General features: G+C 47.7%; 1 protein-coding gene across 4 annotated transcripts in view; it reads left to right on the forward strand.

The window, feature by feature from the left end:
• TTC7B (tetratricopeptide repeat domain 7B) overlaps window positions 1–24,538 on the forward strand; it is a 243,200-nt gene that overhangs the window by 142,207 nt on the left and 76,455 nt on the right. For all 4 annotated transcript variants that reach the window (XM_066273807.1, XM_066273808.1, XM_066273810.1 and 1 more), the window contains exons 14-15: window positions 4,551–4,623; window positions 7,477–7,637. In XM_066273807.1, the coding sequence (XP_066129904.1) occupies window positions 4,551–4,623; window positions 7,477–7,637 (234 nt within the window). The remainder of the gene's footprint in view (window positions 1–4,550; window positions 4,624–7,476; window positions 7,638–24,538) is intronic.

A 24,538-nucleotide genomic window follows, 5' to 3' on the forward strand; every position in this document is an offset into this window, starting at 1 on the left:
TATTGGGGAAGGTTAAGCTAAATTTGTATTTGTGTGAGGCCTGACCTGCTGGGGCACAGTGGATAAAGCGTCGACCTGGAACACTGAAGTCGCTGGTTCAAAACCCTGGGCTTGCCTGGTCAAGGCACATATGGGAGTTGATGCTTCCTGCTCCTCCCCCCTTCTCTCTATCCATCTCTCTCTGTCTCTCTTCTCTAAAATGAATAAAAGTAATTTTTTTAAAAGTTTTAAAAAATTGTATTTGTGTGAAATAAAGAATGTTTTTCAAAAAAATAAAATTATTTTGTGTCAAGCACACATTAACTAGGACAGTCTAATACATTGTAGACTTAACGATCTGTAAGGAAAAATTTTAAGTAAATACAAATGACTTGTTTTATTTCTTAAATGTAAATGAATATTTAAAAACAACTTAGATGAGGCCCTGGCCGGTTGGCTCAGTGGTAGAGCGTCGGCCTGGTGTGCAGGAGTCCCGGGTTCGATTCCCGGCCAGGGCACACAGGAGAAGCGCCCATCTGCTTCTCCACCCTTCCCCTCTCCTTCCTCTCTGTCTCTCTCTTCCCCTCCTGAAGCCAAGGCTCCATTGGAGTAAAGTTGGCCCGGGTGCTGAGGATGGCTCTGTGGCCTCTGCCTCAGGTGCTAGAATGGCTCTGGTTGCAACGGAGCAACGCCCCAGATGAAGAGAGCATTGCTCCCTGGTGGGCATGCGGGGTGGATCCTGGTCGGGCACATGCGGGAGTCTGTCTGACTGCCTCCCCGATTTCAGCTTCGGAAAAATACAAAAAAAAAAGAAAAAAGAAAACCAACTTAGATGAGGCCTCTTTTTTCTATATATTTAATTCCTCTCCCCAACAATGCTGTTTTTACTACTGTTTGGCAATTTTTGTTTAAAAAAGGAAAGAGTATAACTCAAAAAGGGGTGGGGTTGCAGATATAGTATATAAAAATTAACTCTTATATGCTTGGAGTCAGAATTCAGAAAGGCTTGCTCTCTAGTGAATCAAAAAGCTGGTGATTGAAGGCCTCCACTTGCATTACTCTTAATATTGAGGCCTTTGGCTGCTGGTACAGCCGCGAGCTCAACCCGAGCAGCTGGGCCAGTTCATTTTCCCCATACAAACGTCTAGTGAGAAAAAGCACGTGGTTTTACAAAGCTTTCCAGAGATGCTGAACGGAGGGGTGTGGCCGCGCCTGCACACTCGCACCCCAGAGAGAAGCCCGGAAGCACCTGACAGCATGTTGTGGAGACTTGGCCCCCAGCATCAGAAATCGGGCTGCCCAGCAGGAGGAGGGGCGTCATGTTTGTCACTCAGTGTGACAGACAGCCTCACGTCATTGACCTCTCTCCCTCCTACCTTGAATTTAAGTTTGAATGTGGTCTGATCTGTGTGTATGGAGTGACCAACCATCCCAGTTTGTCAGGACTTAGCAGTGTCCCAGACGTGGGACTTTAAGGGCTCAAACCTGGGAAATTTCGGGCGAACCAGGACAAGTTGGTCACCCTCTGTGTGTCACTAATGGGAGGTTCCCGAGTGATGGATTTAACCAGGTTTGTACATTTCTTTCTGAACTGAGTAATATACTAATCAAATGTCTATTGTAATCTGTACTAAAAAGGACTCCCAGGAGAATTGGCTAAACAAGGCAGCAGGGGACATGGGAGAGACTGGGCCTCAGCATTTCACTTCTAGCTCTGTCTCTTTTGCTGGATGTTTTTCGACCAGATGCTTAATAGGCAATGCCCCGCAAATGATAGTATTCTTATTACAAAGTATGTATATTAGCAACCAGTGTCAAGAGTGATCAGCCTTTTCTGTAGTCTTGGTTCCGTTCTAGAGCGTGTTAGACTCAGAGTCTGGATGAGCACTGGTCTGGACCTCCAGGTGTCCTGGGTTCTAGACAGGTGGTCTGGGAGGCCCAGCCCATGCTCTCCAGTAGCAGCCTGGCGTGCGTCTCTCGGCCCTGCTCCTGCTGCATTGTAGTGGTCACTGTGGTCTCCTCAGGCTCCGGGGGGAAGGAGCAGTTCATCTCCAGGCTCCCCAGAGACGGGCACAGGCCTGGCCTCACATAGGTACTGAATAATGTGGGAGGGTGCATGGGTGGGTGGGAGGATAGATGGATGGAAGGACAGACGGACAGATGGATAGGTAGGTGGATGGATGGATGGATGAGTGGGTGGACAGACAGGTGGTCTGGTGACCCAGCAGTCTAACATTTCTTTCTTTATGGATGAGAAATTAAGTTAGTGGGTATGGGTTGCTTTGACATGGGAAGCACTTTGTGAGCGTCCTGTGGTGACATTTTTAGATCTCTGGGTTTCTCTTAGCTCCTCCAGACATCTGCTGTATGGGAATGGGGTGTACAGGGCTGCTTTGTATTCACGTGTAGAGTTCAGCGGGCTTGTAGTTTTCAAGAACACGCATGTCTTTCCTCTTGCCTGCATCGCTTAATGATACCTGTCAAGCAGGCTGGCTGTGGGCATTCCGGAGTGGTTTTGTGCTAGGAAGCATAGCGGCCCAGTTGTTCTGCGTGACTAAAGCAAGTGTTCGGGTCTCGGGACGTCAGCACCATGCAATTGTTTCTATTGTATTGGGCATTCTTTTTTTTTTCTTTCCTGGACTAAAGTAGCCAGTTTAACTCATTAGCCAAATTATAAAAATGAGATTTAAAAACTATGTATGTTTAAGTTGTGCCTTGTTAGAACTTTAGCAGTGGGATATCCGCTGTTAGCTAAGAGTGCAGCTATTCAGATGTCGCCCAAATCCGCACAGAAATGCCAAGATCCCTCGAGCTTCCCATTGGCTTCACAGTTCCCTGGCCAACAGTCAACCATTCGATGAGACCGGTGGGGCCTGGGGCCAGAACTGTCCTTGTCCGCTCCCCTGAGTTCACCAGACCACTGCCAGCTTTTCACCTGGTTGGTGTTGGGTGAAAAGTCACCCAACCATGATCTGATCTAACTTCACTTGTGAAAAGTCTAAGCTGGGCTGAGAAAATGATCGCTCTGAGGAATCCTTTTGAGAGTTATAGAAACCTGGCTTTTTATTAATTATGAAAGAAATGCAAGAAAATAAAGAACGCTAAATAATTCAGTGTCTCCTCATAACTAATTTTGTATTCATTTTCCCTGAATAATTGGAAGAGACAGAAACCATGACATCTCAATCTCATTTCTTACGAACACCAAAGAAAAATAATTCTTTGATGTACAAATTCATGGAAAAACTTCCGCTTATGAAATAACTAAAGAAAACTGGAGCACACTGGTAGAAAGGAGACATTTAAAAGGGCAGCGCAGGCCAACGCCCGCGCCTCTTACTCGGAGGTGAGAAGAATTCGAGGCTGTCTCTCTGGCCGCCGCTGCTGATGAAGTAACCAGGGAGGGGACTTCGGGCACTTTGCTCTTGAGAGCAATAAAAGGACAGGCTGCTGCACTTGTCCAAACACTGTCCCGGGCTGTTGGACCTGGTGCATTTTCTGATGGCAAGCCCCGGAAGACTTCTCAGTTGTTTTCCCCACAGCAGACGGACAGTGGCGTGAAAAGGCCTTGTTCCTGTAGAAACCCACACTGGGCGTGTTTGCCACAGTTGACTCCATAATGATTTGGCTTTCTTTTTTTTTTTTTCCTAAATTTGTTTTCTGCTGCTAGAAGATCCTCCTTTAATCACAGAATGTTGACAGAACAGCATGAAGGTTTGTTTACTATCTGGGCCCCACTGTTCCCCACCGTTTTTAATCAGTCTGCTCCCTAGTGCCTTTTAAAGAAAGTAAAAGTTTGTTTTTCTCTTCCCTCCAGACTCTGCAGCACAGAATTGGGTCTGTATACTCATTTTGAGTTGCTTGAGGTGAAATACAATTGACTTCCACATAAAAGCAAGAATGGCCGTGTTTGCAAACGGTCAGGAGGCCAGTACAGCCTCTTCCCATCTGGTGTCAAAGGCCAGTTAATAAAACTGAACACAGCGTTTAGCCAGGGAGTCTCACGTCAGTCACGTGAACCAGATTAGCAAGCTTTGTGGGACGTGGTAGCTTCAGAAGAGGAGGGACAGCCTTCTCATCTCCTTAGCATTAGTTCAGCGAGAACCAAGCCTCTTTTTACAAGCAGCACCGGGGTCTTGATTTTCATGTGATTTCTCTGTAATCCAGAAATTTGGATGAAGTGGCGTTAAGGGCAAAGCAAAACTTAACCAGAGTCACCGCCACCTTGCCAAGTGCACACATGGCCTCAGCACGTCCCAGTGTGACGTGAGCGCCTCTCCCGCTGGGCGTGCCCGTGTGCCGGGGAGGGCGGAGCTCAGGCCTGCGGGTCTTCTCTGGGCTCCTCCTCCCAGCAGGATGCCGGCTGCCGCTTGGGCCGCACAGACAGACGCTGCGCTGCACACCTGCGTCCAGAAAAGGGAAAGTGCGCCGCGCGTGTCAGTGAACAAAGAAGAGTATAAATGAAACGTCCAATAGTCACGTGTGTGGCCTTGGTATAAAGGGCAGATGTGAATGATAGAGAAAGTAAACATGCCTCGCCCATATACTAACAGCCGTAACTTCCTTTTCAGGGCCCACAGTCTGTCACCTACGGACCACCAAGCAGCGTTCTACTTGGCTCTGCAGCTCGCCATCTCCAGACAGGTCGGTTTCTCGCGTGTTTCCTGAGTCGGCGCCCACTCTGTCCCGATACAGTTCCTTCAGCGCCCCAGTCCGAGCAGCAGGGGGTCCTCCAGTCCCCTGCGGCCAGCGGGCCCGGGCCCTCCTCAGAGAGGGCTGCTCTTCACACGGAGACACAGGCAGGCCAGGCTCTGCTTTTGAAGGTTCAGTCGTAGGTCTGATGGGCCCCACCTGGGGTTGGTTGGCAGTGTGGACACAGCACGTGGCATTCACCCTGAACCCGGGGGTCATTGAGGAGCCCCTGTCCCTTGCCTGCATGGCCCATGCTGAGCTCTCAGCACCGCTGACAGTCACCCGTGGAGCCCTGGTGGCCACCAGGGTATCAGTGATGGATGGAAAGATGCCAACAGGCTGAGACAAAGGACACCAGTTCTCTTGAAGTACGTGGAGATCTGAACGGTTACACATAGTGACTCCTTGAAATAGGAGTCAATAGTGTTCTTAGTGGAGGGACAAGCTTCACTGGCCTTCATCTTCCCTGTGGCAGCTTCCAGAAGCTGCCTTTGCCATTCTCATCCCCGCCTGTCCCCTCCCAGCTGTTCAGGGGACTCTGACCACACGTCTGCCTGCCCACCAGGTGCAGGACGCTGGTGGTAACCAGCACATTCCTGAGTGCTGACTGGAGGGTGAACGAGAGGTCAGTTCCCAGACGGGCCGTTCGCCTGGCAGGCCTGGGCTGTGGGCACGCATCTGACTTACAGAGCAGGGCTCCCATTAGCGACCAGGGGACTGAGGAAACCAAGACACCTCCTCTGCAAAAGTCCTCTCACCTGGCACGATGTGGCTCACAGCTGGCTGAGCAGGAGCTGCAGCTGCAGCAGCTGATGGCTGGTGACCGGCCACCTGGCCTCCCCGGGGCCCTCGTTCCCCTCCCGGCGGACCCTCCTTCCTGTGGTCTGCGCGTCCCCTCCCCCTCTCTCAGCTCTCCTGTCAGCGTCCTTCCTCCTAGACAGGAGGGTCCACGTGGGCAGGAACCCATGTCAGTTGTCGTCACCACTTTACCCTGGCAGCGGGAACACTGCCTGGCAGGTGGTGGGCACTCAGGAGTACTCGATGAATGAAGGAACCAGCTTTGAATTCCTTCAAGTCAACTATCCCTTAAGGACATCGTTTTGAACCATGTAGCAATTTGTCCCTGATTGCTGTGGTCATCCCTGCACACTGACACCAGGAGTATACCCTGCCTTTTGACCCTCCCCACAGTGCCAGTCTGGGCACTGGTCACACCATCAGTGCTCACCCTGCGGAACGGATAAGTAAGTACAAGGCGCCCGTGGGTGTGAGCAGTCTGTGGGCACGCGGCGTGAGCACAGCAGAATTCCCCTGCTGGCCATGGGCAGGGGGCTCATGGCCCTCTTACCTTTGAGCCAATGCCATCTGACCAGGAGGAGCGGGTGGGAGAGGAGCAGAAGATCTAGCGGCAGCCTCGTCTCAGAAGTTCAACCACTGGGTAACCCTGTCAGGTGACTTCACCTCTGGACTCTTCTTCCTCCCGTAAACGAAGGCAGGGCAGATGAGCTTCCCTCCGGCTGTAAGGGCCGAGATTCTGTGGCTCACAGCCGAGAGCCTCCGGAGCCAGCATGTGTGACTAAAGTCATCAAAAATGGAATTTCAAAGAGAGAACCTGACAGATTGGGAGAAGACCAAAGTTGTGGCTTCCTACTAAGGAGTGAGGTTTCTGAGGGCCTGCGAGAAAGCGGGAGAGTCAGAGGGGGTCCAGCCTCAGGACTGACACTGGGAGGAGAGACTAGAGGGGTCCCAGGGCCAGCCGAAGAGGAAGCTTCGATCTCGGGCTCTTTCAGAACCAGCCTTCAGGTTCTGATTCTCCCTAGTTACTGCTCACCTGCGTGGAATGTGGGGCATTCAGTATTCACTCTGTGCATTTTATCAACCTCGGTGCTCAATGATCTTGAAGAAGGTCATGAACAAGCTGTTGCATTTTTAACCCTTTGTGTAGTATAAATGTTCTCATGCCTCTTGATCCAGATTACGATCGATTTATTTAAAAAATGTGTAAGGCAACATTAAAAAAAGGCAAATGTATGTTCTTCATTCCATAAATTGGTTATCAAACAAACATGATTTTAAGTTAATAAAACTGGAACTGATTTCATTTTTTGAAAAAAAAACTCACTCCCGGGAGTCAGCAAGCATGAAAAAAACTCACTACTCAAAGGGTTATAGTTAAGGTTATGTCTGGTCCTTCTTGAATTTGAATGTGGCATTGCCGTTTGTTTCTTGGATTGAGTTGTCTGGGCTGTAGTTTGGGAAGCCGTGAGATTTTTGTTTGTGTGTTTATGTATTTCCTTGCTGTGTAGTGGTGAACCAGGACAGAGGAACTCGGAAGCAATCGTCTGATCATTTAGAAAGCTCTGCTAAAGGTTTTTATAATTTATTAAGCACTTTAATTTCAGGAATAGTTTAAAAAATGAGAACAGTTCAGCTAGGGCAATTTAATTCCACTAAAAACCTCCGGCAATTTGTATGTGCCTCCATTTAATGAAATCATCTTAAGCATGATCAAAAAAGTAAATCAGTTTCGTGGAAAAAGAGAAAGTGCTTATTTAGGGAAAAGTAAAAGACTTGATATTGGCAGTTAGAGAAATAGTATTATTTTGTTGATGAGGTTTTCGCTTGATGAGAGTGTCTGTTTCATCTTTGTGGTTAAAATCCTGGTGACTTCATGAAGACTTGGCTTAAAATCTAAAGGTGCTACAAGGCGTAACGACTCTTGATGTTTACACAGAATCAGATATTGACACGGTGGCTTTGTGTGTGGTGTGCGTAAAAATTCTTTTTGGTTTTGTTTTAAACCAGATACCAGAGGCTCTGGGGTATGTCCGCCAAGCTCTTCAGCTTCAGGGTGACGATGTCAACTCTCTGCACCTCCTGGCCCTCTTGCTGTCGGCGCAGAAGCATTACCACGACGCTCTGAACATCGTAGACATGGCCCTGAGTGAATATCCAGAGAATTTTATGTAAGTGACCCTGGGCTTCTGTTTGTCCTTACTGAAAAGTTATTAAATGTACCTATTTTCAACTTCCTTCTTTCTAATCTAAGTTCTTCATGGACATCCTGAGGGTAATAGTACAAAATTCCCTTTACCCTTTTAATTTTCCCCATGATCTTTAGAAACAGACACACAGCTGACCCTTGAATAAGGCAGGGAGGGAGTAGGGACGCGGAGCCCCGCACAAAGACCTGCGAGAAACTGACTAACTCCCAGCAGCTTACTGAGAAATGCAGTCAGTTAACCATATTTTGTGTGTTACATGTATTATATACTTACAATCTCACTATAAAGTACACTGGAGAAAAGAAAATCTTATTAAGAAAATTATGAGAAAGTAAAAATACATTTACAGTATTTATTGGAAAAAAATCCACATATAAGTGGACTCATTTGGTTCAAACCTACATTATTGTCAGTGGAGTCTATGAGGTCATCTTAGTGAGTTCAAATACTTTATCCATTTTTTTCGTTATGTACCCTTGGGACACACAAGATGATTTTAGGTGACTTGTGAATGAACATTTTAATAGTTATACATTTTTAAATGTACATTAGAAAAAATGTAACTACATATCAAAGTATGATTTCATGGAAATTATCACTCAGAGGGAGACCAAGAATTTTTTAAATGGTTTCTTTAAAGTCAATTTAAAGAAAAACATTAAGTAAATACTGTAGCTGCACCTGGAAATGGCGAATGTTATACTGAACAAAGTCCTGTGATGGGAACGGGAGGCGGGGCTTAGAGCTTGTTAGTCCTGCACCACCAGGGACCTTCTGCTCGTGTCAGGTGGTTGTTATCTTGTGGCAACTCTGGTCATGACACTTGAGCTCTTTCTGCCTTGGTTTTTTTCTCTAGGAAGTGGAATTCCTTAAATCGGTCAGTCAGTATTTGTACATGAGCTAAGAATCGTCATTATAAACTGCCATACGCTTGACTTGTCTACTTCTCTTCACATCTTCCCTTGGAGTCCCTGACTCCCAGCTGGTTGGCTAGGCTTTGCTGAGACAGACGTTGTCTCTTGGGTGACTGGGTTCCTATTTGATCTCAGTGGAGTAGCTTAGTAACCAGGACACAGTGGCGGAAACAGTAAACAGTGGCGCATGCTGACAGGTTCAAATTGTCTGAGTGGCAGGGTCAGTAATGGGGCAGTGCGGACTGGGGAGAGGGGAGGAGTGAATGGAGCCCGTGGCCTGGGCTGGCCCTCTTCACTCTCAGAAGTAAGTGCAGCCGCAGATTTTAAGTGGATGTCTTTGGCTTGATTTCTCTGCCTCATCACCTCACTGTTTTTAATCAGTGAGTTTCAGCAGCTCCCCTTGGAAAATCGGTTCACACATTTCCATTACAATCACCTCTTTGTCTTCAAGTGAAAAGAGCACTTACTTCTCTTCTCCCCATCGAGAAAATTCTCATTATAATCCAGGAAATCTCTGACTAGAGATTTCTTTTGTAGGCTCAGCTATTTATGTAGAGCAAATTAGAGAGCCCGCTGCAGTGCTTACTTCCCGCGGGTCTCCGACTCACTCTTATGCATTCCGAGCGTATCTGGATTTTATCCGAAGCTGGCTAGGCCAGGAACCATAAAGTGGCGAGGGCACTGTAAAAAGTTTTGGTCCTTTACCCATCGGTAATGTACAACCTGATACAATGAAATTCAGTTTCTCTCATCAATATTTATAAAGCACCTCCTGCCTCCCACCCCCAGCACCTTCATTAGATGTTAGACTCCTGCACAAGCAGCCTGGGGTGCCATCCAGGAGTGGGCTTATTAAACTCAGAGCCCCACCACACAGTAAGCAGTAAACAGTGGTGGCTGATATGGTAATGCCTCCAAGTGACAGCAGCTGACAGCCCTTTCAAGCAGCATAAGTGAGGAACAGCAGTGGAGATGAGATATTTGAGGAATGCAGGCCTGTTATTTTAATGTTAAGCCGTAAGCTCAAAAAAATAACAAAGCCTATGTCAGCAGGTTTGAGAGCGGCCCATGACTTGTTTGCTTTTTAAATATTTTTATTTCTTCCTTTGCGATGAGAAACTTCTTCCCGAGAGTGCTTTATTAAAAGTTGGGCCAGATGTGGTCAGCAGATCCCATGGTTTGTTCCCCACCTGGGTAGAACATTTCAACCCCACCTAACTGGGCTGGGGTGGCAGCTGTCCTGTAGTATTGTCTGTGGGCTGTGACAGCCTCGTCCCCAGCAGCGCTGCCGGGTCTCTGAAGCCAGCACTGCCTCGCGTTCCCTGTGCCCACCCCCCCACCCCCGCTCTGCCCCCCATACCCACCACTGACTGGGTGCCTGGTAGCTAGAGGTGCACCGCTTTCCCGCCATTCAGCTATTGAACAAACCTGAACCAAGGCTGGACTTAGTCTCTTAACCTTGTGCAGAGAATTATAGAACGTTTTGGTCCCTGTTACGCTAGCTTATCCAAGGGGCTTAAACAGCACTTTTATCATTTCTTGGTAGCTGTAAGGATGAACACTAACGAGGCCAGGACTCCAGGGCCTTTAGCTGTCTTAACCAGTGTGTTCACGGCATTGTAATCAATGCCTTCAATGTAATCATCACGTGGTAATCACTCAGTAGTTCGGAGGAATTCTTATTATAACTAATACAGTGTTTTCAAATACAATATTTTAGAATCTTTTAAAATTGTTATTAAATATTAAGAAGAAGCAAAAAGATGATGAAATATATTGAGACTTCTAGATGCAGAGAACGGACCGACAGCTCAGAGGGGAGGGGTTGGGGGCTGGGTGGGAAAGGTGAAGGGGTAAGCTGAGAGGAAGGAGCTCAGACACAGAGAACAGTGTGAGGATGATGGAGGGAGGGCAGGGGAGGGAGAGGAGGGGAAGAGAGGGCACACGGTGACAGAGGGACTTGACTTGGGGTGGTGGACATGTTGTGCAGTGGACAGATGATGTGTTGTGGAATGGTACCCCTGAAACCTATGTAATCTTATTAAGCAGTGTCACCCCAATAAATTCAATTTAAAAAATAAAATAATAATACAACTAATATATGTACACTCCTTCATTTAAGGAAAAAAAATTAATATTGCCTATGAATTTCCTGTGTACCCCCCCCATCCTGTCCCCTCACCTCTCACCTCACCGGTTAACCACGGTTATACTCCTAAAGAATAAAAATTTATCATTTGCATGTTTAAAAAGCTTCTTAAGGCCCTGGCCGGTTGGCTCAGTGGTAGAGCGTTGGCCTGGCATGCAGGAGTCCCGGCCAGGGCACACAGGAGAAGCACCCATCTGCTTCTCCACCCCTCCCCCTCTCCTTCCTCTCTGTCTCTCTCTTCCCCTCCAGCAGCCAAGGCTCCATTGGAGCAAAGATGGCCCGGGCACTGAGGATGGCTCTGTGACCTCTGCCTCAGGCACTAGAATGGTTCTGGTTGCAACACAGCAATGCCCCAGATGGGTGGAACATCACCCCCTGGTGGGTGTGCCAGGTGGATCCCGGTCGGGCACATGCAGGAGTCTGTCTGACTGCCTCCTCGTTTCCAGCTTCAGAAAAAAGAAAAAAAAAAAAAAGAAAAAAAAAAAGCTTTTTAATGGAATCATACTGAATATGCCCTTATGCCACTCGCTTTCATTGCTTTAGCAGTATGTTCAAGAGGTTCATCGTGTTGCACAAGCAGCCATTTATTCATTTATACTTATGAATAGCGTTTACTGTGTAAACATACTGAGATTTATTCTTCTAGGCTGCTGTAAGTGGGTCGGGGGTTGTTTCCAGCTGTTATGAGCAATGCTGCTGTCAGTCTTCCTGCACACTTTCCCTGGTGCACGTGTGCAAACATTTCTTTAGGCAGACACCTAGGAGTGAAATTGCTAGCCCATAGGATATGTGTATCTTATCTTCAGTTTTACCAAATAACTCCAAATTGTTTTCCAAAGTGGTTGTGCCCTTGTATACTCCCACCAGTAGTGCCCGGGGACACGGGTGGCTCCTTACACCAACACTAGGTGTTGTCAGACTTGTTTTTGGTAATGTGGTGGCTGGTTAATGGTATCACATTGTGAGTTTAAGTTGCATGTCTTTCATTATTGATGAGATTGAACACTTTTTATTTGTTTATTGGTCATTTAGCTTTCTTTTGTGAAGCTTATAGAAGTCCTTTTTTCTGATAGGGTTGTCTTTTCCATACTAATTTGTAAGATTTCTTTATATATTATGGTTATAAGTGCTTCTTTATATCATATATTGTTGGTTATATGTGTTGCATTAATCTTCTCCCAATCTGTGTCTTGTCTTTGCCCTCTCTTACTGATGTCTTTTGATGAACAGAAGTTACTGACTTTGAAGTAGTTCAATCTGTCAACCAGATAGTGCTCCTGTGACTCCAGGATCATGAAGATTGTCTCCTAAGTCAGTGTTTTTCAACCACCAGTCCACTAGAGACTCCATAATTTTCATACATCAGGGTGGTTAACTCTTTCATGGACTGGCACCAAATTTCTGGCAGACCGGTAGTTGAAGAACACCGTCCTAAATTATCTTCTGAAAGCTCTCTCATTATCTTTTATCCTTAAAGCAAGTTCATCAGATTGATTGTTTTATGTAGGTATGGTGTCAGAGGTCTGATGTCATTTTTCCCATCTGGATACCCAGTTGTCCCAGAATCCTGTACTGAAAAGATTCTTTTCCCTGTTGCTCCACAATGCCACTTTTATCTTAAATGTCTGTCTGTGGGGAGGAGGCTGTTTCTGAGCTTTCTGCTGGTTCCACTTGGTCATTGTGCCCATCTCTGTGTGGTGATGATTCATCATTTCTACAACTTTATTTTACACAAGGTAGGTCTATCCCTGTGTCTTGCTATTCTCAGGACTTTGAGTTTGTCAAGCACCACCAAAAAAATTTGTTGAGATTTTAATTGGAATTACCTTTAATCTAATAGCTCACTCTGGGGAGAACTATTTATGACAAGGTTTTCTAATCCATGGTCATTATATCTCTAATTATTTAGTCCTTTAAAAAACACTCTTTCAATGAAGTTTTTAATTTTTCTCATAAAGATTTTGTTCACTTTTTTACTAGACTTATTTGTAGTTACCTGAAAATGTTTTCCATCCTGTTTTATTTAAACCTCTATTTAAGAGGTTAAGGACATTTCCTTTTTCCTGGTTTGCTAAAAGTTTTTTAAAATCATGAATTGATAGCAGATTTTAGCAGATTTTTTTTTGTATTTATTAAGATGGTTATATGATTTTACTCCTTTAATCTGTCAATGTTGTATTAATTAATATTTTAAAATGTTAAATTAAACTTGGATTCTTGGAATAAGCCCAACCTGTTGATCATGATAAATTAGCTTTTTTATGGAATCAGTTTATGGAATCAGTTCTTTCCATAAATGGAAAGAACATTTCCATTTATGTTCATGTGTGAAATAGCTTGTGATTTCCCTTTCTCATTATATCCTTGTCAAGTTTTAGCATCAGGTTAGGCCAGCCTCACAAAGTGAGTTGGAGTAGCTCTTTTTGGTGTTTTAGAATCATTTGGGTAAAATTGGAATTATTTGCTTCTAGAATAATATGTTTTAGAATTCACGTGTAAAACCATCTTAGGCTGGTCTTTTTTTCTATGGTAAAACTTTGATGCTTTATTATTTTTATTTTTTTTTTAGTGAAAGGAGGGAAGGCAGAGACAGACTCCTGCATATGCCCCAACCAGGATCCACCTGGCAAGCCCCCTATGGGGCGATGCTCTGCCCATCTGGGGCGTTGCTTTGTTGCTCAACAACCAAGCTATTCTTAGCACCTGAGGCAGGGGCCACAGAACCATCCTCAACACCCGGGGCCAACTTGCTTCAATCAAGCTATGGCTGAGGGAAAGGAGAAAGAGAGAGAGAGAGAGAAAGAGAGAGAGAGAGAAAGAGAGAGAGAGAAGGGTGAAGGGGAGGAGTCGAGAAGCAAATGGTCACTTCTACTGTGTGCCCTGACCAGGAATTGAACTTGGGACATGCACACACTGGGTCAATACTCTACCACTGAGCTAACCGGCCAGGGCCCATTTACTTTTTATATTCTTATATTTTAGATGTTCTCTTGTGCTCATAGTATATAACTGATTATTTAAAAATCAGGCCGAAGGTCTTATCTGGAACATTTAGTTCATTTCCATTCATTGTAAATACTGATATGTTTGGATTAGTGTCTATCATCTATGTATTAGTGTCTATCATCTATCTCACTTGTGCTTTCTATTTGTCCTGTCTTTTTTATACCTTATCGTCTCCTTTCCTACCTTCTTTTAGATTCATTATGTTTTTATTACACATTTTCTTTTACTAATTTGGACAAGAAAGATCTGATTTGGTGGTGGTGGTGGTGGTTTTGTGATTACCCTGAAAATTTTAGTGAGGGTCTGTTGCTGGTGATGTTTTGCAGTTTGGGTCTAAAAATACATTCGTCTTTACTCCTGAAAGCGATTTCAAGCCGCTGTGCAGTTCTGGTCTCCCCGTCTCAGCACGGGCGCTCTCGCTGTTCTGCAGTCGTCAGCGTCCCGTCACGTTCACGTCGCCGCCCTTCCCTTGGGCCTGTTGCCCTTGCTGCTGACGTTTCACGGTTCACCATGAGGTTCACCACGACGCAGCTAAGAGTGGGTCCTGCTTGGGATTTGCCTGATTTTTTAAAACTGTGGATGAGCATTGCTTATGTTTTTTATCATTTCTAGAAAACTATCAGCTGTTATGTCTTCAAAAATTTCTTCTTTTATAGGTAGCATATGGTTGGGTCTTGCCTCTTTAGTGATTCTGACGATTTCTGCCTTTGTCTCAAGTGTTTGGTCCATTTACATTTAGTAAAATTAATGATATGGTTGAATTTTTGTCTGCTATTTCTATGTGCATCTTGTCATTTTTGTTCCTCCTGAACTGCCTTCTTTTTCTGTTCATAGATTCTGATAGATTCACTATTTATTATACTTGGTATAAGAGCCTCGATCTTTCTTCTTTTGAAATACAGCTTTGCAAACATTTCTTAAATGATCAGTGCATTTTACTTAGTAATTCCCCTCATTGGCCCCAGCAGGGTAAAGTAGGCGCCAGGTGGGACCTAGAGCCCGTGTCTCCCCTGAAGACAGTGCGGCCGTCTGTCGGCCAGGCTGCAGCCAGACCCGCGCAGACTTTGTCCTCCGGCCGTGGAGGGTCCTTTTGCAGTGAAATATTGGGATGAGAACTGATGGTCTGTCACTTTCTGTCTTTGGAAGATACATCAGATAGGATCATACTCATGGTGGCATTTGAGAACTTAGTGTAGTGGAAGTGGTTATTCTAAATCAGCAAGCCCTACAGTGGCTGTTACGGGCGGCCGCCACCAGGGTGTAGTTTCTTGCCCTGAAACAAGTTGTGGTTGTACAACTTTCCTAATTGTACATTTTAAATTGATTTTAATTTTACTCTTTCCTATTTAAATAGAATACATACAGGTCCTTTTTCATGTGCTCTAAGAGAGGTCATCAAATCAATAGCACACTTAAACCATCTGATGTTACCACAAGGTACCAGAAAGTAATTTTTGAAACCTCTGAGGATGCAACCACAAGGCAGATCATTGCGGTGTTTGGACGACGCTTGCAAGTGTGTTTTCTGGCCCATAACTTAGATGTATCAGGAGGTGCTGAAACAAATCCTCAGTCACCCGACTGGAAGACCTATGCCCTCTTCTGCAACACTTCTCTGTGTGTGGTCTTCTCCCCCGTCCATGTGAAAGCAGGCTTTGTGAAACAGTCACGTTTCTTTGTACACCAGTGGTAACTAACTGTATGGAAAGATGTGAACATATATAACACCCGTTCATTCACTTATTTAGTAATAATGATCACTAGCATGTATGCACTGCTTTGGTACAGGCAACTCAGACCAGCACTGAACACATTTTAAATATTTAATCATCATCAGGACCATGGTAGGTAGTATTATCCCCATTTTACAGATAAGGAAACTGAGGCACAGAGGTTAAGTAATTTGCTCAAGACTATGAACCTAGTAAGTGGTGGAGTCATGATTTGAACCCAGGCAGTCTGGATTCCACATCCGTGCTCCGCACCACTCCCCTTGAAGCATTCGGTTCCGCCCCCATTCCAGGTGCCCCGCTCGCTGCTGGGGCCGCGCCAGGAACAAGAGAGCAGTTCATGCTCTGTTAGAGCCAGCAGTCCGCAGGGGCAGGGTTCTCGTGCTCACTCCCCTGTTAATCTCATCAATAGCTGGAAAACATGGGTACGATCACTCTTCACTTGAGTGGAGTATATATAAGGTCTACCGGAAAGTTCTGTCCGTTTTTGGAATAAAACAAAATACAAATTTTTCTTGCCATCAATAAACTTTATTAAATAATATAATTGCCATTATTATTCATGATTTCTTGCCAGCGTGAGGGCAATTTGTATATCCCATTTTTGAAAAATGTTTTATCTTTTGATGGGAAAAATTGAACCAGTGCTTGTTTGATATCTTCTTCATTTTTGAATTTTCTGCCCTTCAAAAAAAATTTTAAGGACAAAAACAAGCGATAGTCGGAGGGTGCTAAGTCTGGGGAATATGGTGGATGCGACAGAATTTCCCAGCCTAGTTCTGCAATTTTTTGATGAGTCCCCAAAGCAGCATGTGGCCTGGCATTATCATGATGCAGTATGATGTTCTTCCTATTGAATATCGCTGGCTTCTTTTCTAAACTTTGTTTTAGTTAATTTGCTACGTCAGTATGTATACATTAAATGATAAAAAGAGAGGCACATATGCGCCAAATAAACGTGCTTATGTGTCGAAACTTGTTGTGAAAGAAATGGACAGAACTTTCCGATAGACCTTATATATAGATCTGGTTTTAAAAATCATTATTTAGTAAGTAAGAATGTATCTCCTCTCACTTTGTCTCACACACTCTCAGAATAACTCAATTTAAGTTGAAATACATGTGTCGTGTTTTGATACGGGAATTGCTGAGAGGCAGGTGCGATGGACTGTTTTTATACCCGAGCCCAGTGGTGGAGGGAGGAACGTGCTTGTTAAATTTGCACTTGATAGAAGGCTGGACCACCAGGAACGGAGCTGTTCATTGCATTAAATTAGGGAAGTAACCCATGGATACCTGGCAGCTGTCGGGGAGGGACGAGTGCAGGTAAGCCAGTCAGGGGGCCTGTCCCTTGCGTGCAGGTTGGGGAGGGGTCTTCTGGGGAAGGAGACTGGGCGGCCGCCTGAAGGACACCACAGGCCAGAGCGGAGCACGTCCAGGGTGCAGGAGCCTATTCAAAATCTACTTTCCACGACTGCACAAAAAGTGGGCAAAGGACTCGAATAGACATTTCTCCAATGAGATATTGAAATGGCAATAAGGACATGAAAATATTCTCAGTATCACTAATCACTAGAGAAATGTAAATTAAAACCACAATGAGACACTACTTCATACTCATTAGGATGACTATCGTTTAAAAAATAACAGGATTTGGCAAGAACGTGGACACATTGGCCCTTTTGTGCTCTGTCGGTGGGAATGTAAAATGGTGCAGCCATTGTGGAGAGCAGGATGACAGTTCCTCAAAAAATTAAAAATAGATCACTATATGATCCATCAGTTTCACGTCTGGGTAAATATTCAAAAGAATTGAAAGCAGCAGGGGGAGGAGAGTAATGAGGGACAAATGTATACCCACATAAGTGGGGTATAAAACTGAGGGAGAAAGAATTGAAAGTAGGAGCTCAAACAGATATCTACACTTAGGTTCATAGCAGCATTATGCACGAGAGTAAAAAAGTGGCAGCAGCCCACATGGCCACTGAGGAAGGAGTGGACAAGCAGGACGTGGTTTCCACACATACTGGGATATTATTAGCCTTACAGAGGAGGGAGAGTCTGATGCATGGATGAGCCTTGAGAATGTAGTACTAAGTGAAATCAACCCGTCACAGAAGGACAGAAACCGTCCTCTTTGAGGTTCCTAGAATCAGAGAGACAGAAAGCCGGGTGCTGGGGGCCAGCGGCTGCTGGAGGGAGGGACAGGGGGTTGTTGTTCAGTGGGGACAGAGTGTCAGTTTTGCAAGATGAAAAAATGTCCTGGAGACGGACGGTGGTGATGGTGCACAACAATGTGAATGTATTTAATGCCAGAAAACTGTACACTTAAAAATGGTAACGTTTGTTATGTGTATTTTACCACAGTTTTAAAAAGATCAACTTTCTGGCCTCTCCTTACTGGCCAGGATGGTGGTGGAGGTTTCCAGCATTCTTGGAAGGTTGAGATTAGGTGGTGGGGGCCCTCCTGCGCCTGGGGCTCTGTGGCTCTGGGTGGTGAAGCCACTGTGTTCTGGGAGGGACTTCCTGAAGCAGGGGACAGCCTCCCACCACACCGGCTCATTCATGTAATCTTCCTGTGAGGCTCTGGGCCTGTGGTGTAGCCTTCAGTAAATGTAGATGCTGTCAAGAGAGACAGAAGCCCTAAAAGTCAATAAAAAATAGTTTAGAAACAGAAAATTTGGTTTGCGAGGCAAGGAAAGAGAAAAATGGAGGAGAAATGTATTTGAAATCAGGTTGGTGCATGAGCGGATCCTTCCTTCTCTGGAGCCAGGACAGCCGTGACCTCAAGTGGGCAGTTGTGCTGGCCCATTTCCATGTGACCAGTCTAGGCACGCACGTGGCTGTTTATCCCCAGTTTAAAGTCCTCACAGGAGTGTCCCGCCTTCTTTCCAGAGAGTTCTGCCAACCAGGGAAGGGTGCTGTTCGGGTGTCCTGACGGCTGGGACAGGCCCCCACCCCCGGTGGCGGCATGCAGAAGCTTCATTTATTTAGTGCTTTTCTTCACAAGATCTCAGGTTCTCTTAGATGTGTGTGTAGCATGGAGAGTCTTCTTGACTTCATGCAGGGCGTTGGCTGTAAACCCCTGGGTCCCCAACGCTGTCTCAGTATCTGGCATGCTGTGAACATTTATGCGTGTTTGTACGATGAATGGTCGGAACTCAGGACCCTGCTGAGTAGCCTGGTAGCCTTCGTTCCTAGCTAAGCAGGTGTCTACCTTTGTTTCTTCTGTTGTCCATTTTGGCTTTTACTCTGCCAATTCCCACTATATGATATGATGAAATGGCAATGTTGACCTGTTGCAAGTGCTTCACATAGAGCACCTGCTAGTGACCCAGCCGACTGTGAGAAAACGTAAGACAGTACAAGCACAGGGGAGTGTCAGTTCATTCATAACGGTCTTTTGCATTTCAAGGTAATGGAAGTTTACTATTTAAAAACAAAGCCGAAACATCAGAGAGCAGAGAAGAGAAAGAAGAGAATCTCCCAATCTGTCTCATAATCACCCTGGTGGGAAGTCTGAGCTGGAAACAGCTGGCGGGGTTGATAACCCACTGGGACTCCTGTCCTTTGAACACCTCCACTAGTTCCTGGTTAGAGAGCCCGGCTGTCCGCCACGTGTGCACAGAGCCGTGTGGGCCAGACTGTGCAGTGCGCCCAGTGTCTCAGGAGAAACAAAGGTCACTGCTGTGGCCGCCACCACCGCCCTGTTGGGGCAGGCTCCCTGTTAAAGCTCGGACCCGTGGACAGAGGCCTGGCCTCTCGTCTCCCTTAGCACCACTGAAACAAGCCAAACCAAACCAAACCAAACCCTTCAGACCCTTCCCAGTGTCGTGAGAGCACCCCGGAGGCAGAGGCAGATGGTGGGTCATGCCCACAGGCCAGGCGGGGGAAGGGCTGGGGTCTCCTCCGGCCTCCGATCCCAGAGAGCAGTGTTGTCCATTCGGTCCGGAGGGCTGGCTCGGTTCCCAGCCCCTGCGAGTCCCTCCTCCCTGATGCCAGGTGGAGGGAGCCGTTTCTGACTCACAGAACTTCGCGGATTCCCCTGGTCCCTGTCACATCTGGCCTGCACACGTTCCCTTCTCGGCCCAGGTGAATGAGGAGCCCGTCTTCTGACATCTGCCGTTGTCCACTGACCTGGGCCCTGGCCTCTCATTTCCTCACTGGAGCGCCCGTCCGTCTGTCAACTGGTAAATGCAGGGAAATCAGGGCCACGGGAGCTGAGTCAGGAATGAGGACAGGGACACCCGGTGGAGAGATGGCCTTCAGGTGCAGCAGGCAGTAGATTGGCTTTCATTTCCCGTCCCCCATTTAGAAATGACCAAAGGCTTTGTGGTGCAGGAAGAATAGATTGCGTCTTGCGGAGCCAGAGTAGCTTGGTGGGAGGACTTGCCATCAGATACTTGCTGTCCACACGTCTCACTCCCGGGTGGCTGTTGGACCCTCGCTGTGCCGAGGGCGCCTGCTCACCACCCCGCCCACCCAACCCCAGGGCCGCTCCGACCCCCTGCCGGCTTTGCACCCTCAGCCCCCCGCTCCGCAGCCAGACAGCACTCTGGAAACCGCCCCGCCGTCCGAGTCGATGTCCTGCTGCTCTGTGGACGGCGCTCACTGAAGTGGCTGCTTCATAACGGTGTCGCTCGAGCACGGGAGGGGGCTCCAAAACAAGGGCAGGGGGCTCCCGGGGTGTTTTGGGTCACCCTGTCCCAGTCATTTCCGGAGCAGATGCTTGCTGTAGGAAACTGATTGGATTCATAGCTGAAGCAGGAGCAAAAAATGAACCAAACTGGGGTTTCTTGAGGTGATTCATTTTAGCTAAATATGTCACTTGTTTGTTCTAAAAATATTGCTAGGAGGATGGGGGAGTATCCCAGATTGTTGATACTTTGACTGAAATGAGAAGCGAAATGTAAGGAATGTGGGATCTAACAGGAGCTCCTGCCTGTCAGAAAGAGGAGGCAGGATTAGGAGACTAGGAGGCACAGCCAAACCTGCAGAGACAGCGGGGACCATCCCTGCACGCGTCGTGCGTGAGCAGCCTCCCAACCAAGGATGAGGGGCTGCTAAGGTCTCTAGAGCCAGCCATCTGCTCCTGGGACTTTCTTTTGCTAAGTGAGTGTGGCGTCAGTTTCCCCTGGAACCAGCAGGTCTGGGAGCCTGGGCTGGGATAATGGTCACCGTGACAGCACGGCCGTCCTGGAGGAAATGCTGAGTGGCCTGCCTAGACTCAGGCGCACTGGCCAGCGCCTCCTCCTGGAGCAACCATGGGCCTTAGAAGTGGTCGGATTTCTAGAACTTCCTCAGGGGTTAAAAACTCCCAAGCCCAGGTGGGGAGAGCCATACTCCTCACGCCCTCCTTTGGTGGGTCTGTTGGCAAACTGACCGGGAGCCGGCGTGAGCTCTGGCGTTTGTAAAGGGAACCAGGTTCCCAGACCCGACCCCTGGACAGCCTGCAGATGAGGGTTCCGTCTGACGGCCTGTGAGCTGATACTTGCTACAGGAGTTCCTTTAGGTCTGTGCATTTCAGACATGCTTGGACTGCGTTGCTTTTAGAGCGGGCTGGCACAACGCCAAGCACTCACCGCTTGACCCCTGGAGCCTGGCTCCCATTTCCTCGCTGGTTCTGGAAGACATTTGAGGTTTCATTCCTGGGGAGGACCCACAACAGCAGTGACCACTCAGAGCTCTGCAGACTCAGGAGGTGCCCTCTGTGTGGGCGGCAGGGTCCGTGCCCCCGGCATCGATACAGTGACCGCACTGGAGACACGCAGGGCAGGCCTGGACAGGGTCACAGCGCAGCCACTGGGAAGCCAGCCAGGGACCCCCCCAGGGAGAAGGGAGGCGTTCTCTTCAAGACCTCAGGTGGGGTGTCCTTCATTTGTGAGCTTAATGTAAGCGATTGATCAGAATTCCCACTGGATTTAAAAACAGAAAACTCCCAACTTACTTATGGGAAGGAAATAAAAACAGAATTTCCTAAGTGTCGGGGCTATGGGAATATTTTCTTGGAGGTCTTTAAAAAAGAAAAAAGACCATTGAAGGTTAGGATGGAAAGTTAGGAACTAGTGTGGTGCTTCTTGATCTGAAATGTGCACACAGATCACGGGGGACCTTGTTAATGGATCCGAGCCCCCTGGTCCAGTGTGGACGGGTATTCTGCATGTCACACTCCGGGGGGTGCTGAGGCTGCTGGCCCCATACTCCCCCTGATTAGCATAGCATTATAGGACCTTGCACGGCCTCTTCCAGCTTTTGGCTAATTGGAAAAATTCATACTTTTTCTAATAAGCCAGTGAACAGCATGTCAATACAGCAATTAGGTAAGTCCGATGGTTAAAGAAGTTGTATATTTTCCGTCTAACAGTATAGCATGTAGACCATTCATTCAGGTGACATTTATTGAACAGTCACCATTAGTGAGACCTCAAGCAGCACTTGAAATCTAGTGAGAACAGTCACATGAACCAGCTCCGCTCCTCCCCATGCCTCCCAGCTGTGGTCAGAGGACCCTCTGGGTGGACTGAGGTCTCTGCTCTGGGGTCTGCCCAGCTGGTGGCAATGGGCCCGGTCAGGCCAGGCAGCTCAGCCAGGGTGTTGATTTTCAGTGAGAGTGACTCAGCCCAGGCTCAGAGGCTGCTTTTTGCAGGGAACACCACCTTCCGCGGTCGCTTGAGAAACGTAGCCAGAAGAGCAGAGCCCCCAGGGCCAGCACACAGTAGGCCTTCAGAAATGTTGGTAACAATGACTTACAATGGATTTCCTTCATGAAAGCCACACTGGAACCGGAAAGAAACCCCTCATTCCTTCCTCTCTGAAGAGTCGGTTAGACGTGTCTGATAGCGTGCCTGTCCTTGACCAGCAACGACTGCTTCCCGTCCTTTCAGACTCTGTCCCCAGTGCCTCCTCCGGCCTCCATGTCCCCTCGTGCTGCTCTGGTCACCACGTGTGCAGCACGTCCCTTTTCCCTCCTCTAACCCTTCTGGTCTGTGGCTGCCAAACCGTCTTCTCGATTTAAAGTTTTATTTCTACACGCTCACACCCACCCCCCTCTGTTGTTCCTTGTCCCTGGTACAGGTGCTCCCTTCCTTCCTCCGGTGTCCGGCAGTCGGGCCCAGCCCCCCGGAACTGAGGTCTGGGGACGGCCCTCAGGCCGCCGCAGGGGCCGCCTGCTTGTCTGCACAGCTGTTTTGCACGCCTGCCCACATTCCACAGACAGAGAGCAGGTCCCTGGCACACTGAGCCAAGAGCACACACACAGATCAGCACAAAATGCCGCACGTTCAAGGTTCCTGGGATTTTACTTCGGAATCAGCTGGCTGGAATACAGCGCTTACAGGTCCGCTAATTAGCGAGGCTTTTGTGTGTTAAGATGCGTGTTTCCTCCTGGCTGTACTTAATGAGTGCATTTTTATAACTGCCTAATAAGATTCGCAGGGGGGGATTATTACTTTAGTATTTCTCTCAACTCTCTTATTTTTTACTGAGAGCTCTTCATCAGAAGGCTTTGTGAGATGTATTAGATTTTAGGATTTAGAAATAGCTACCTCTTGGCCCTGGCCGGTTGGCTCAGCGGTAGAGCGTCGGCCTAGCGTGCGGAGGACCCGGGTTCGATTCCCGGCCAGGGCACATAGGAGAAGCGCCCATTTGCTTCTCCACCCCTCCGCCGCGCCTTCCTCTCTGTCTCTCTCTTCCCCTCCCGCAGCCAAGGCTCCATTGGAGCAAAGATGGCCCGGGCGCTGGGGATGGCTCTGTGGCCTCTGCCCCAGGCGCTAGAGTGGCTCTGGTCGCAACATGGCGACACCCAGGAGGGTCGCAACATGGCGACGCCCAGGATGGGCAGAGCGTCGCCCCCTGGTGGGCGTGCCGGGTGGATCCCGGTCGGGCGCATGCGGGAGTCTGTCTGACTGTCTCTCCCTGTTTCCAGCTTCAGAAAAATGCAAAAAAAAAAAAAAAAGAAAAAAAAGAAATAGCTACCTCTTCAGCTGCATCTCCAGCCCAGTCTTACATCCCAGCTTCCAGACACCATTCCGTGAGCTCACTGCAGACACTCACACCTCCTGCTTATGCTCTGGAAGGCCCCTCCCCTGCACCTCCCCCACCCCAACTGTGAGAGTCCCACACCCCCTTGTCTTCCTGAACCCCAGGCAGAATCAATCCCCGCCCGTTTGTGCTGCCAGAGAGCTTTGTGTTCATCGCATATCACGTGTACAGAACACTAGACTCTGAGCTGCTGGGGGGAGATGCCACGTGGTATTCCCCTTTGGAGCCTCGGTGGCATAATAGGCACTTTAAAAATAATTGACAAAAGGATGAACAAACTCATTATCAGGCCCTGACGTATCGGTGGTCACCTGTACCAACACGGGATGAATAAACAGGTTACAGAAATAGTTTGTGCACAGGAGATGAGGAACAGTTTGTGCCTGAGGACGGGGTCAGGACGGCATCAGACGCTGGGATGTGTACAGTCAGGGTGGAGGGCAGCAGTGCCGGGACCTCCAGGCAGGCAGGTGGTACACCGTGCACGTAGTCAGGGAGCTGTCAGTGTTGACGCGGAGCTCAGGGGTGTTTCTGGAGTCTGGGACTCCGGATGGGGCCCAAGGAGGAGCTAAACAAGTGGTAGACTAGAGGGGAGTGTCTAGTGGTTGGGAAGTCTTCCGGGGGTGGGGGGTGGGGGTCAGAGGGAATCATTGCACATGAAACCTGGGGAGCCCGGTACCGTCTTTCTAACCTCTGCACTAAACCAGACGTGAATGTTATTTCAAGAATTATCTGGGGATTCTTAAAAAATTCCAAAAATAGGATAAAATACTATTTCTACTAGTTGCAATGAGAGTAAAACCTTGATTAACTGGATCCTTTTAATGACTAGAACTGTACATGCACCTGACATTTAGGTGAAAGAGGCAAATCACAGGACGCACGGGCAGTGGGCTGGTACTCGGAAGAACCATGTGGCTGTATCCTCGGAGCAGTCCCACGGTCCGGACTCCCGCGGCCCGGACTCCTGCTCTCCCGCAGTCCCACTCGGGTTTCAGAACCGGAATTGGCCCCTGAGCCAGA

Source organism: Saccopteryx bilineata, chromosome 4 (assembly GCF_036850765.1).
Source record: "Saccopteryx bilineata isolate mSacBil1 chromosome 4, mSacBil1_pri_phased_curated, whole genome shotgun sequence".
Classification (NCBI taxonomy): domain Eukaryota; kingdom Metazoa; phylum Chordata; class Mammalia; order Chiroptera; family Emballonuridae; genus Saccopteryx; species Saccopteryx bilineata.